The sequence below is a fragment of the Myripristis murdjan genome, chromosome 1 (assembly GCF_902150065.1).
Source record: "Myripristis murdjan chromosome 1, fMyrMur1.1, whole genome shotgun sequence".
NCBI lineage: Eukaryota > Metazoa > Chordata > Actinopteri > Holocentriformes > Holocentridae > Myripristis > Myripristis murdjan.
The window spans coordinates 38,453,029-38,468,281 of NC_043980.1; the positions used below are offsets into that span (position 1 = coordinate 38,453,029).

The 15,253-nt window shown below is 40.6% G+C and overlaps 1 protein-coding gene across 1 annotated transcript; it reads right to left on the minus strand.

Annotated features, from left to right (window-relative positions):
• Positions 1–4,334: 4,334 nt before the first annotated feature.
• cd5 (CD5 molecule) lies at positions 4,335–14,063 on the minus strand. Its single transcript, XM_030059545.1, has 6 exons — positions 13,906–14,063; positions 10,439–10,828; positions 6,584–6,727; positions 5,835–5,885; positions 5,273–5,338; positions 4,335–5,175 (listed from the first exon to the last, which is right to left on the minus strand). Exons 1-6 carry the CDS (start codon positions 13,955–13,957, stop codon positions 5,105–5,107), a joined length of 774 nt encoding a protein of 257 aa, XP_029915405.1. The 5' UTR covers positions 13,958–14,063; the 3' UTR covers positions 4,335–5,104.
• Positions 14,064–15,253: the final 1,190 nt, after the last annotated feature.

The following is a 15,253-nucleotide window of genomic DNA, read 5'->3' on the forward strand; positions in this document are numbered from 1 at the left end:
CCACCTATATGCCACTGTGTGAAGGTGGTGGGGGGGAAAAAAACTTTTTCAGTCTGTATGTACACGTTTTTAGAGCATGTGCACACATTTTTAATGTGTTTATGAACATTTTGAATGTGTGTGTGCGCATTTTTCAGTGTTTTTGCCCTAATCGGCCCGCCGTATTAGAGAACATTTTTCTCATGACCCAGAGCTTAGTTGGTGGATGGATTGTTGTCTGATGATGTCCATGCAGTGAGGACATAGGGGCGTGTTGGTGGGTTGTAGCTAAGCTAAATTACCGTAGCTAAGGTAGGTTAGGCGGAGTTTTTGGGGGAGGGGAAGCCGTGCACAGTGCGTGTACACAAAGCATGATGAGACTGAGATGGCTACACTTCCTTGAAGTGCTCGGCTGTTTGATTTGTCCCCCTCAGATTTTAACACATGAGACTAGACTGCTAGGAGCAGCCCAGAACACTGGATTTTTTTTCTCCATGCATTTAGTTTGGATTGATGTGTATAATAACGGTTTGTAAAACTATGAAGGGAATTCTCTACAGAAGCTTTAACCCTTTGATGCATGAATTATGAAAGCCTGAGTCCAGATTTTTTTCTTATGTGTTTTTACTCTTCTTAGGGCATGAACACTTTGGTGAGTCTCCATACTTCTTTAAGGATGCAGGACTGGTATTAACATGTCATGATACTAGTATTAATATGTGTTCAGCAACAAGAACTGACAGTTTCTGCATAAACCTCAATGGAGGGGAGCAGCAGAGAGCACTCTAACAGCTGATATGCAATTCCACCATAGAAACCACTGCATTTAGGAGAAAATGACTTTTACACAGCTGTCCAGTGTAGTAGTCCAGTAATTTTAGGCCAAAATTGGGGTCAACCTAGGACAAATTGCAAGAGAAGCAAACTCAACTGATTTTGTATCCTCAGTTTGTCCTGAGTGAGGGGAAAAAAGTCCCAAGGAATCCCATTGGTGGAAAGTTTTGAAAATCACGTCTAGATGACCATATAATACCAAAAAACACTTTTTAACACACAGGTGAAAGGCTTCAACATTTTACTTTCAGATATCACTATAAAAATTCACAAGTTGGTTACACACACAAAGACAAGAAAAAAAGTCAATTACAAGTTGTTTGAATTATTCTGTTTACACATGCATATCACACATTATCTGATTTGATATGCGCTAATAAGGAATAAATGCCAGAAGAGACATTTAAACAGTGAATTAAAAAGGTTACTATATATATAGTAACCTTGAATTAAAAGGTTACTATATAACAGTGAATTAAAAAGGTTACTATATATATAGTAACCTTTTAATTCACTGTTTAAATGTCTCTTCTGGCATTTATTCCTTATATTCCTTATTAGCGCATATCAAATCAGATAATGTGTGATATGCATGTGTAAACAGAATAATTCAAAGAACTTGTAACTGACCTTTTTTCTTGTCTTTGTGTGTGTAATCAACCTGTGAATTTTTATAGTGATATCTGAAAGTAAAATTTTGAACCCCTTTCCCCTGTGTGTTAAAAACAGTGTTTTTTGGTAATATGTGGTCATAAATAGGTGATTTTCAAAACTTTCCACCAATGGGATTTCCTGGGACTTTTTTTCCCCTCACTCAGGACAAACTGAGGATACAAAATCAGTTGAGTTTGCTTCTCTTGCAATTTGTCCTAGGTTTTTTCATAAAATGACTGGACTATAGTGACCGCTATGCACCTAAGGGTTAAAGGTGTTTTACATCGAATTTTCATAGCAATACTCCATGAACAAATGACACCATCATACATTTTACATTGCGTGCCGCCAAGCCCCAAGTGTCTTTGCTCGTTCCCAGCCGGCTCAGTTGTCATTTTCCCGTCCAAAGTCTTTTGTGTCCATCTGAGCGCCCATGGGCGTGTTGCTCGGGCACATTGTTGCTATACTGCTGTCTTAGGGCAGCTGAAAGTGACTGAGCAACGAAAACCGTGATGCAGGACAAGCAAAAGCTCAAGTTGAGGTCAGGTTCGGACACTAAAAGAAATGCCTGTCGGGTTCAGGACAAAAATATGCAGCCTGAGCGCACTGTAACTGGAATAGCCCTGCCTGCAGCTGTATGGTGCACATTTCCCCTTCGCGTCCTCCTTCATTCTCCAGCCTCTACACACCACAATAATCTGCCTCTGTTCAGCTTGAAAATGCTCTATTCACCTCCTAACAGAGTGACAGTACACTCCACAGCCAGAATACACTCAGCTGTTTAGCCCAGGAGGCCGGGGAAAGCACAACAATAAGCTCTGAATGCAACAATAAGCTTCTGCACTCCCAATAAATGAGAAAAGCGTTTACAAGGACTGGGATAACTTGCCCGAAAGAAGGAAGGAAAATGGAGGATGGAGGGATTGGAGGGAGAGAGAAAGAGAGAGCGTATAATAGGTTGGAGGTGAACGTGGTTATGACAGCAGGAGAAGTGACAGGTGAACGTCAGTTTGGGACAAGGGAAAGAGAGTGACGAGGGTGGATACAAGAAGAGAGGGGGAGAGAGAAACAGGGACGAAGAGAAGAGGGAGAAAATGAAAGACGGAGAGGAAGAAGGCGGGGGAAGAGAGGTGATGTACCGAGAGAGATGGTGTACAAAAAGGAACTGAGAGAGAGGAAGAGCCGAGGAGAAGACGAAAAAAGACCAGAACAAGGCGGGAGTGAACATGTGGCCCCCGTGAGAGCTGCAGAGCCCCCGGGGGCCGCTGAGTAAGCAGGGCTCTAAATGTGAGGAGGCTGCAGGCACCTGGGGGTCAGCGGGAGCACACTGAGCTGTCGGCCACACGCCTCCACTTACCGGGGGATTCTCCTCTGGGAGCTACAGACTGGTGGGACTGGTGGGACCGCATCACAAACCAAGACAGGAGCCTCGTGAGAGTCCACTGAGGAGCCAATAAAGCCACAACATGACAACTGCAGCAGAACCTGAAAAAACAAACTGTGGTGTGGGCGCACATCCATCCAGTCCTCATATAAGTGAAAGTGAAAGTCTGATAAGATATGTTTGTTTCTCAATTGATTGTAATTTTTCCTTCATTTTTTTTTCTTCACATTTTTGTTGTAATTTTGATGTGATTTTATGGTAATTTTCTTTTAACCCTTTATAGGGCAAGTGACTATTTTGGGTAATTTCAGAAATTTTACATATCAGGCCCATCCCCTGTCTCAGTTAGTTCAATAATCATTTGGTCTTCACCCAGCCAATCAGCAAAGATCGCTCTACATCCCAGGTCACATGATTTTGGCATTTGACCAATCTCAATGGCTTTGATTTTCTATTACAAAATGAAAATTTTAGAAATTTTTTAAAAAAGTAATAAAGTCCTGTCATGTTCTCTAATAACAGTCTAGGGTTGTTTTTTTGAATTTCAAAGTATTTCAATGAGTGCCCTATAAAGGGTTAAGTTTAAATATATCACATTTTTCTTTTTTTTTTTTCTAATTTTTTGGTAATGTTTGCAAATCTCCTGTTGTTTGTTTGTTTGTGTCTCTGTGTGTGTTTTATTTATTTGTTTGTTTGTTTGTTTAATTACAGATTTTGTGGTCATTTTTTTGTTTTTGAAAGAATTTATGTTAATTTTCGAAAGTTTCAAAGGGTTCATTGGATATTATTATCATACAAAAATGTATGAGTGATTATTCAACATTATATTTTAATATCACCACTTATTTGACATCAAGTTTGACATCTTGTTAAATATACAGTTACGTCCATAACTATGGACTCAGGCACATTGTGGCTGCAAAAAAAAAAAAAAAAAAAAAAAAAAAACATAACTATTTGAACAGTGACGAAACATTCATAACTTTGCCCTTGTACACCACCACAGTGGATGTGAAATGGACTAATCAAGACGTGATGGAAGTGCAGACCTTCAGCTTTAATTTAAGGGCTTGAACAAAAATATGATATTAACCGTTTAGGAATTACAGCCAGTTTTATACATTGTCACCCCATTTTCAGAGGCTCATAACTACTGGGACACTTGTATAGGTGTGTGTGTGTGTGTGTGTGTGTGTGTGTGTGTGTGTGTGTGTGTGTTCTTATTTTACTTCGGAGGACAAAAAGAGAAACTGGAAAGAAGCAAAGCGAAAGAGGGAAGTGGACAAAAGACAGGCAAAGAAATCCAAATCAGGAAAGAAGAGAATAGCCAGGAGTGTAAGGGCCGAGAGAGAAAATGTGGAAAGAGAACGTGGGAGAGGAGGAGAGAGGGAGAGGTAGAGTGATGTTGTGACAGAAATAACACAAACAGGAAGCTGGTGTCAACGGCAAGGAAACCACACGACTGCACTACGTAACCACCTTCGTCTCTCACTCTCTCCCCCTCGCACTCTGCCTTCGTCTCTCTCCTCCCGAAACTTTCCAAAAGTTTCCATTCACCTACTTCACAGCCTGTAACTGAACTCAAACAGAAAACTTTATTTCTTAGGAAATGAAACACTCCAAATATTTTACAGAAATCGCACGCATAACACAATGATAATCAACAAAGGAAATATGACAATGAATGCCATGTAAAAGTGTAACATCACACAAAACATCACAAGATGTAACAGAATCAATATCCTGTGGATGGCCTCGGTGTAATTTCAAAATATGGCGATGATGATGACGCAATGATGAAGGTGGGGGTGAGAATGTGAGCAGTGGTGTAGTGGTGAGTCAAAAGGAGGGCAGAATAAATATTTTCAGAGGGACTGATTTGGTTTTTTAAACCCATCTGCACACCGAGTTTCAGATGGATTTATATCCACTACATCCATGGAAATATAGATATTGTCATTTTTATGTGATACTACCAATGGAAGCACACACCATGAAAATCAGTCATTATATTATTATTACTGTCTGTATTGTCCCATATTGGCCACCTGTGATGATCCTGAATGATTGGCTCAGTGGTTCATTGGTAAACACATGAAAGTTCCTCTACTCTGCAGCCTGAGAACAGTTCATTCCATTAAAGGCACTTAGACTTGGTGTTTGTCAGAATAAATTACTCATATCTGGTGAGCAGGCGATGGGTTCGTTGAAGCCGCTGGCGCCCCTGGTGGTGAGGATGATGCCGGAGGCGTGTCAGTAGTTGTAGTCGCTGTTCCTGTTGGATGAAGGCTCTCTGCTGGTGCTGACCGTCAGCCGCTCCAGAGCTGCTTCAACAACAGGAAGTTAGCTAACTTCAGCACTGTGCGCCTGATGTGGCGTTTGCGGGGTGTGTGTGTGTGTGTTTGTGTGTGTGCATGTTACCAGGGTATGACAGTCTCTTGTCTCCATCGTTGTTCTGAGCTGCAGCTTTCCCTCGATGGTAGGAAACTGAGAGAGAGTGAGAGAGGCAGGGTGGACAGGCACAATGATTCAATGTTTCACACACACATACAAATATATGTATATGTGCATATATATGTGTGTGTGTGTGTGTTTTTGTGTGTGTATGTATGTGCATATGTGTGTGTGTGTGTGTGTGTGTGTGTGTATGTGCATATATGTATGTGTGTGTGTGTATGTGTATGTATATGATTATGATGCATATGCGTGTGTGTGTATGTGTGTGTGTGTGTGTGTGTGTGTGTGTGTATGTGTATGTATATGATTATGATGCATATGCGTGTGTGTGTATGTGTGTGTGTGTGTGTGTGTGTGTGTGTGTGTGTGTGTGTGTGTATGTGTGTGTGGCATAAAATAACTTGAGTAAGAATTTTAAAAAATTAAAAAAGAAAACATGAGAAAAACCCATGGCCATGTCCAATTCTATCCAAATATTTGTGTGTGTGTGTGTGTGTGTGTGTGTGTGCGCGTGTGTGTGACTCACCACTCTGACTCTGTGTAGGTCCAATCCAGCGGCTCTGTCTCCTGTCTGACACTGTGTTGAAAAAGACAACAACAGTTTTCACAAAACCAAACTATTAAACATACTGCATAGTGGAAATATTGCAACTGTGCGTTAACAATCAACAGGAAAATCCGTCGGTTTCCTTCATGATGTGAAGCTGCTGATTTGTAGGTTCGTAGAAGTCAAACTAAAGTTAGTTCAAATCATTTAGCTGCAGTCAGTTTTGTGTGAAGGTTTCTTTTGGTTTGGTCGCTGACAAAATGTTTAATGACCGGTTCAGTCCTCTGGAAGAACTCCGTGATTAGATTCTGTGCTGATGTAACTGGCAGTTTTTGCAAACAGACGCCTTTGTCTGGATTTAAGACAATATTCTGCAGAGATTCCTTCTTCAACATAATCTTTAATCTGGCACTAGACTTAATCTGAATATGAAGCAGTTTTCAGGTCAGAACATACTGCACATTGTGTGCAAATGTGTGAGCATATGCATGTATGTGTATGGGAATGTGTGTGCGTGTGTGTGTGTGTGTATGGGGGGGTGGTAACAATGTGTGTGTATGTGTTGCATGTGTTTTTATGCAGGGATTAGAGCTCGTACAGGCATGTGTGCCTGACTGCAATGCAAGCACGTGTATGTGAAAGAGACAGAGAGGAAAGAAGAGAGTGGAGCATGTGTGGTTGTGTGTGTGTGTGTGTGTGTGTGTGTGTGTGTGTGTGTGTGCACCCACATCTTCTCTGCAGGGCTTTGACTGTAGGCTTGGCGAAGCGGATGAGCAGAAGAGCCACCAGCAGCAAACACAACAGAGCTGTTGCTACTTTGTAGCCTCCAGACCCCCCCTTTGGTTCTGGAGTCACCGAGGACTCCTTTAGATCTGGACACACACACACACACACACACACACACACACACAGATTTGAGCCACATGGGAAAATAAGTTGTCATGGATGTAATAATAAGGACACAGTCCTCCTCCAGAACACACAGTTCACTCTTCTCCATGTTGACAATAACTTCTGTTGTATTATTATTTTCCATGAGATCTGATGGCTGTTTGATGGCCTGTTTGCTGGGGAACAAGATGCAAAGAGTCATAAGTAGTCATCAGTCTGCTGGGCAGGAGGTAATCCTGCTTCAAAGAGCAAATCAGCACAGCATCACCCAGGGCAGAGAATCTGTGCTGCACTTCTCTGTTTTGGTGCAACTGTCAAGCATGTTGCACTTGCAGCTCCGTCCAGATGTCACAGCAGGCATCTTGCTTGACTACACTCTATTTGTATGCCAAATGCGGTGGCGGTGCACTGGATAAGCAGAGAAACAGCCGGGTCATGCATCGCTTACCCCACTTGAACAAGGTGGCACGCTGCGTCACGGGGAAACATGAAGCTGCTGGGTGCGAGCAAGCTGCCCTCACAGAGGAGACTCTTCCAATGTCCTCTCTGACGACGTGCTTTTGAGAATCTGTTCCGAAAACCGGGACTACAAACACAACCTGTCCCATTTGTGTAGCTGTCAGAGTTGGTTCCATACTAAACTACTGAATGATATCTGTCCCATTTTAATTCAAAATGATGGGAGGGGCTAAGGCCACCCCTGCCAAGTGGACCTGGGGCCGGATTCTCCAAAGGTTCTTAAGATTAAAATTTCTTCTTAAGTTCCACTTTTTTTCTTAAGTTTGGGTTTAAGAAGAATCTTAAGATATTTTCGAATTCACAAACAAAATATCTTAAGAATCCAAACAAAAGATCTTAAGAATGTTCTCAACTTTATTCTTAAGATTTTTCTTAAGAATAAATGGGATTCTTGAAAGAAATTATCTTACTATTTTTCTTAAATAGTATCGTAACTTTAAGACAGGTAAAGGTCGTCTTAAGTAACCACACGCTGTGTGAAGGTAAGCTATTTTTCAAACATCTTTGATTAATTTAGAGCCAAATTTGATTATATAACATAGATTAATGTAGTAGGCTAATACCTTAAAAATTTTACATTGTATATGTTAACATAGTGATAATCATTATCTAAACTGTAATTCAGCTTAATATCTAAACCAGTATTTAGACACATATAGGCACATATATTGTTTCTGAGTCTATATGAGGACATTTTGTTTAGCCACCAGTCACCATTCATGTGTCAATTATATTTAGATTCCATTAACTCATAGGTTAGTAATATCGCCGCTGTCCAATACAAAGTATGTATCTCAATTTTTGAGAAAACACTTTTATAACATCAAATCAAAGTTGAGACTATAATGGATATTGTTTTGTTGTATTTTAGATGGAACTGCTGTGGTTTGCAGCTCGAGGCTGTTTGTTTACATAAAGGTAGAGAGTTGAGAAGTTCGTAAGTGGAAAAAATTAAGAAGTTCTTAAGATAATGTGCAGTTCTTAAGAAAATAATGGGGAATAGCACTTGAGAACATTCTTATGAACTTCTCATTTTTTCCTCTTACGAAACGTCTTAAGATTATTAGTAAGAACTTTTTGGAGAATCTGGCCCCTGCTCAGAGTTGTTGGTTTTGAACAGCTCATGGGAACAGGTTTTTCCTTTTCACACGAGCCAAACCTAGTCGGGACAGAGTAAAACATATTCATCTGAAACAAACTAGCCAAGTGAGCCGCAACAGACCAGAATAATCTGGAATGTTGTGGAATCTCAGGTTGCTTTCAGACTGGAAAGCGCCCTGAGATTCCATAACATTTCCAGATTATTTTGGTCCGACCACACCCCAAAAACCAGCACGCTGTCTAACTGTCCGGCTTTTCGTCTTCCCAGGTCCAGGAACAGAGAGGGTCTTGCAAGCCCCCTGTTCAGGTTTAAACCAACATAAACCCAGTCCACCTGTGGCACATCCAGCCTCCATCCCAAGTGGTTTGAGTATTGACGGCAGGACACTTGGTCACTAAGCCGCTGTGTTGTTCCTCAGGTCCTCATCGTGTTCATGTGAGAAACTCTATCACAGCCTCCTTAAAGGACAGGTTTCCCTCTTTTAGGTCCTAGTTACAGATTATTGGGCATCATCCTCAGACACAGAGATCATCATTTCACCAGTCCTGATGTTGATGCGCTGCAGGCTCCCACTCACGTTCAGTTGGACATTGTGAATGGCTTCGAAAAACCTTATCAGTCTCAGAAAGTACTTACAAACAGAGAGAGCATTCTGTATTTTAAAATACAGAACACATTCTGTACTCTATATTTTGTCCACAGTTATGGACTCAGACTAGCTAGAGCATGAGAGTTTACAGTTTGAGAGGTAGTGCTTAGTTTGTAAAATTAAATAATGCTGTTCCAAAGAGAGCAGCTCTGTTAACTGAATGATCGGTTTGCAAACTCTTTTTCTTTTCCCATTTCAGAAAAGCAATATTACCTTTTCAAAACCAATTACAATTACCCAGCTGTAGCAAATCGATATCAGGATCAATACTGAATTGATCGGTGAGATGATGATGTCTGCGTCTGAGGATGATGTCAGATAATCTGTACATAGGACGTAGGTTCCAAAATAGCAAACCTGTCCTTTAATCAGCGGCAGTGAGGAAGTATCAGTCAAATCCTTGCTAACTGTCAACGTGTGTTCAAACATGTATACATCTCATGTGCTTCTGCTTTACGGTAAACACAGAACATTTGTCAGATTTTGTAAAATAACAGATTTTCTCCACTGCACACATGAACATTTAGATGCTGCTGAACTGAAATCCTAATTTTAATCTTCATTCCAACACCAAGTCTGCACCTTTAACCTTCTGAAACCTAAACGCAGTGCCGGCTTTGGCCCACATGAAGATGCATTTTTTGAGTGTGTGTTTTTGTTTTACTGTCAATTTCATCAGCCAGCGTAATACGAGAAAAGCCGGGGGAAAGGCATTGTAGTGGACAGGTGCAGTGCAGAGAGGCAGCAATAAAAGCTCAGAAACAAAGTCAGAGAGACAAAGATGGAGACAAAATTAAAAAAAAAAAAAGAAAAACGTACATTTCAGGCACTTTAAAGTTCTTATTCAAATCAAACACATCATCTGAAGTTCTCAAATAGGGGTACGCGTACCCCTATTTGAATGTAATTTCAATGTAATGAAATAATAAGTTCAATAAAAAATGTAAATGTAAGTTTGATAAAGCACGTTTTATATTCCCTCTGGGTTTCCTGAAGGTGTCAGATGTGTGTGTTTGTGGTTTCAATCTGCTGCCGTGGGCCTCGAGCGAGGACGTTTGTTCACTCTGAGCGGGAAGACGAGACAAAACAAATCCAGAAAGAGGATCAGAGGTTGAAGTGTAGCAGCGATACAGCTGGAAACAAGGAGGAAGAAGAGAAGAAGAAGCAAAAACAGAAACAAGAGAATCTGCTCAGCATCAGGTTGTTGTTTCACACTGATGGAGCTGGACTGGACTTCTGCATAGAGGATTTTTTTTTATACCTTTTTTTTTTTTTTTTTGCAGGGGGGTACTTGACTGAAAAAAATATTTCATTATTGAAAAAGTTTGAAAACCACTGCCTTAAAAGCTAATTTGACAAGAAAATGGCCAAAACAATGTATGAATCTGCTTACACAGAGCCACATTCACAAAGTAAACCAACCTCCACAGTCCACCGTCAGCGTTCGGCAGCTGACAGGCTCCTCTCCTTGATCCTCAGAGACCCTCAGCCCCTCTATCGTCTCCTCACCTTCTTTCCACTTCAGGTTGCCTCTACATCCCTTCATCCGCTCACACACACCCGACAAGAGATGTTGGATTTTTTCCAAATTATCATGACAGAGCGGCAAGGTGGAGTTCGGGGAGGAGAGACGGGACAGGACGACGTCTCCTTTACAGGTTTTGCCCTTCCACTGGACTCTTATGAAGCCCAGGGAGAGCTTGGGGGTCTGGGGGGTTGGGGTCGTGGGCTTGGCATCGAGGCAGGAACAGGGACTAGAGGTGCTGGTCTGGTAGAGAGGTGTGGTGGCAGTGGTCTGATTGATGATTGGTTCTGGGGGAGAGACAACAGATAGATTGAGCATGGAATATACTCAGGAAAATATATGGGGTTACTTCAAATCTAAAATGGAACATCGGTGGAATCCACGCGGTCACAGTCCTGTTTCTAGTGGGACGAGCTGTTTCTGTAAGAGCATTTGAGTTTTTAATGAGGAGAAAAATGAATGCACTAAATTTATATCTCACGCTGAAATGTTAAAAAAAAATACTTCAGATGATCCAATGTGTGTGTGAGTAGGTTGATTTCCTACAGTCCTTTTTGTTTCCCAGCATCTCGCAGATGAACGCAAAATGTAACAGAATGGTGGAGGACAACGGAACAGAGCTGGGATTAGATTACAAACACCCCGTCTTAACTACCAGGGAGTCTAACCTGCCACTCGATATGCAAACACACACGGCTCATTCAGAGAACAGTGGGTTTTAATCTGTTAGCCTCAATTAAACTAAGCTAAACAAAACTTCCACAAACAGCCCGCCAGTTCAGAAGAATTTGTGTTGCGTAATTTTAAAAAGCACCATTATTTCGGTAAAAGCCACACAATTGCCACTCAGTAAAATTTAATTCAGCAGCACATTATAATCATCTCTCTCTTTTTTTTTTTTTTAAACCTGCTGGTCCAGTTGGCGTGTTCATCATTACATCATTCTGCCGCTTTGTTCAAACCAAACTTTATTTTCAATTGTAGTGGAGATCCCAAGGTTTCCAAAGATACCAGATATGTCCTGCTGAATTCCAGGGAAATGTGTCTAAAAAGATGCACAAGACATCTTTTCTATTTGATGTGATACTGCAGTCATTAAAGACTATCTGGGCTTTGACTATTTCCCTTAATATAAATGTGATGGAGCTTCGATGAATTAAATGCAAAAAGTTCTGGTCAAAATTGAGGCGATTTTTCTCTAGAGCAATTTGGGCACCCACTTTTACATTTCTCTGTGACTAAACATTGGATATTGATATAATGGCAACATTTCCTTGCAATGTTGCAATACGTTATTTAAACAGAGACAAATCTTCTTCTATTACAGTCATCAAACCTCCATCAGAAAATGATGTTCAGTTTAATATCATGTCACTAACAACTAAGTTGTCGCATAAAGAGTTGAACACCCTACATTCACATGATGTTGAGTGGAGTAAAACAAATATGCTCACGATGTGCTTATAATGCCTTCTAATGCCTCACGAGCACCACTTCAACTGCTACCAGACTTGCATGTAGAGCACCACAGCTGCACTTTCCACTTCCTTGGATGAGTTTTGAACCAGGCCGCGAGGCCTCCGAGAATTTGTGGCAAAAATAAATCCAGTCCAGAGGAGCCAGAGAACTTGGGGCAAAATGAAAAGGCTCATCATGAGATGTTTTCTGTCATCGTGTAACTGAATCCAGATGTCACTGGTTCCCAATGGTCTGCATGATAAGTAATGTAGGTCTAAAGGACATGTATGTGTGTGTTTTTATCAGCGAACATGCAATATGTACATTTCTGTTTAAGACACAGAACAGGATGCAATACTTGTTTTTTGCTACTTTCAATGTGAAGCAAACTGACTAGAACTGCAGTTCACTAGCAAAATGAAAAACATTAATATAAGCTGAGCTTCTCACGCTAAAATTGTAGGTAGATCTACTTCCTGAGTGAACAATAAGTGCATCAAACTAAACTCAGATACAGCTACTGCACCTCCTCCATAAACCCTCCAGCCCTTTTTACGTCCAGACAAGATCTTGGTCACACATTAAATCATCCTGGAGATCATCACAGGGCATGAGGACTTACTTTACACAACTATTTTACTGCATTTCAAAGAAAAACACTGTACTTTTACATTGATCTGATGGCCTCGGGGAAGCTTTTCAATGCACAGCATAAGGTAAGCTCACTGTTAGTGTAAAACTAGCCATCAGAATATAGAGCAGTTAGAGCTACGATATTAACATGCTTCTTATAGCTTAATGCATCAGTAACTTCACACTCTGGAAGGAACCATTCTTCACAAAGACTGCTTCTACTTTTCATACTTTTTACATTTTACCACTAATCTCTTGATTACTACTTTTTTGCTGAGTACGGAGTATTTTTTTTCCCATCATGGTACTGCCAAAAACACAAAAAACTGATTCTTTATTCATCTGGGTCTTTATTCTACCATCACAGAATCCTTTATGGTACTGAAAAGAACCCCTTTAGAAAGGTTCTCTGTAGCACCCTGCTCATATTATTGTACTTAGACTCTGTAACGTGCTGTAAAGAACCACTTAAAAATGGGTAAAATCCTCCAAACCGGCAGTACTTCAACAACTGTTAAAGACCCACGCTTTACTTTGATCCCCTATTCCAAAAGGTCTGTGAAACTCTCAAAAGCCTCCAAAGAACCGTTAAATGCCTGTTGTTTTTCAGGGTGTGCTGTATGTCCATCCCAAAATATAGCAAAAGAACTATATGTTACATGCTATATATATATATAAGAACTATATATATATATACGTTTCTACAAAACAACACCAAAAATATTATGCTATTCAAAGCTACAGAGGCAGTGGAGGCATTGTGAACATCAGACGTCACATTTTGCATCTGTTTTTGATTTTTGTCATATTTTCCTATTGTACACATTTTCTGTTTGTGTTTGGGGGCTTTTCAAATACATTATCAAACTTTTCAAGCATATTTTTGTACTTGCAGGTGCGAGTGTAATTTTCAGCCACGTTATGAGTCATAACCTCCATTTGCTAAATTCATATTTATGCTCTAATTTACTTGGCTGTGGTTAGGGTTAGCTGGTTTTTAAAATGTGTATTAGAAGAGCAAAGAGTGAAGAGCAAAAATATGAACGGAAATAAATTCCAGGCGAGTGTGGAGGCCTTGAAGTGTCCCCGAGCCTCAGAGGGTGAAGATCAATGCTCTCAACACTCTGTAGTTGTGACACTGGGAGTCCCAGCCAGCTCCTCTGACCCGCTTCACATCATCATCATCATCATCATCACCATCATCCCCTCCTTCTCCCCTGTCTGTCTCTACTGTTCACAAGAAAAATAAAGCAGAACAAAGATCCACACTCACCAGCTTTCACCAGCACGAGAGCCGAGATGGTCACGGCGAGCCAGAGAGCCATCACAGCACAAAACAAAATGAAAACTTATGGAACGAGAGAGAGAGAGAGAGACAGAGAGAGAGAGAGAGAGAGAGAGAGAGAGAGAGAGAGAGAGAGGGAGGGAGAGAGAAAGGCGACACAAATCATCAAGATGCCAACAACAGGAAAACTGATCAGAGAGGAAACGTGCAGAGGTGTAAAACCTCTCCCCTCTCTCTCTCTCTCTCTCTCTCTCTCTCTCTCTCTCTCTCTCTCTCTCTCTCTCTCCATACAGTGAATCACTTCATCCCCGGCCTACTGCTGCTGCTTGTGCAAAAGTGCAGATTTCCTCCCTTCAAAGCAAACGACATAAAAAGAGAGAGAAAAAAAGAAATAATGAGAAAGGAGGAAGGAGGAAGAAGTAGGAGGAAGAGGTGAAGAGCAGCGATACGCAGGCTTAGAGTAAAATAAATGAAGTTTTTAAATACGTGTGAGAGTCAGAAATCTCTAGGAGTAAAAAAAAAAGTCACAGATGGAAACGCCACAATCAGTCTGAAAAGAAAAATGTAAATCACGGGTATAGAAAGACCCACGCATGACTGTCGCAAGTGGATGAAAGTCAGATTCGGTAACAAATAAGTCATTCCATGGCACATAGATGACAGCTTGCTATGTCTCTTGTCTTCCAAACGTTCATGTAAAAGTATCTCTTGTTTTGACACATCCGGCTGTTTCAAAGCCATGCTTCACTTAACGCTCTATAATATAGAACAGCGGGTATGTTGAATTTGTATTCAGCAAATTTTAACGGCGTTTCTCAAACTATAAACTGGTAAATGGGACCAAGTCCAAACACGAGACTCAGTTAGTGAGTGTGGATCATAAAATGCATGACTCGATATGTTTAGATCGTGGGAGCTGATGATGTTTAAGACAGCCTGCAGGATGCTCTCAATTTGCCATACTAATAAATAAATAAATAAATAAATAAATAAAGTTTTTCAAATTTCCAAACCATGGGTTCTGTTTACATGACCAAGCAGCTCATTCAGTGGCTCATTGAGTCATGACCAAAAAATAAAAGAATCAATAGGAATGAGAAAAATCCCCAAAATGTCACTGATATTAAAAGGTATTTACAATATATGTGATTTGATGAAAAATGTATGGTCCCGGTTTGCATAAGTGCCAATATAGACGCTCACGCACACACACACACACACACACACACACACACAAAATCTATTTAAACTTAAGCTTAGATATCTTTATTATCTTGCCTCTGTTTTTAACTTTTTTTTGTTGAGAAAAATACAAACATAGAGCCACATACCAAAT

Excerpts from the sequence above, each read along its gene's own strand:
- cd5 (XM_030059545.1), bottom strand. The coding sequence starts at position 13,957 with ATGGCTCTCTGGCTCGCCGTGACCATCTCGGCTCTCGTGCTGGTGAAA. Across the intron at positions 6,728-10,438 it reads GCTGACGGTGGACTGTGGAG|ATCTAAAGGAGTCCTCGGTG; the intron begins GTTGGTTTACTT and ends GTGTGTGTCCAG. Across the intron at positions 5,176-5,272 it reads CAAGAGACTGTCATACCCTG|CTCTGGAGCGGCTGACGGTC; the intron begins GTAACATGCACA and ends TTGTTGAAGCAG.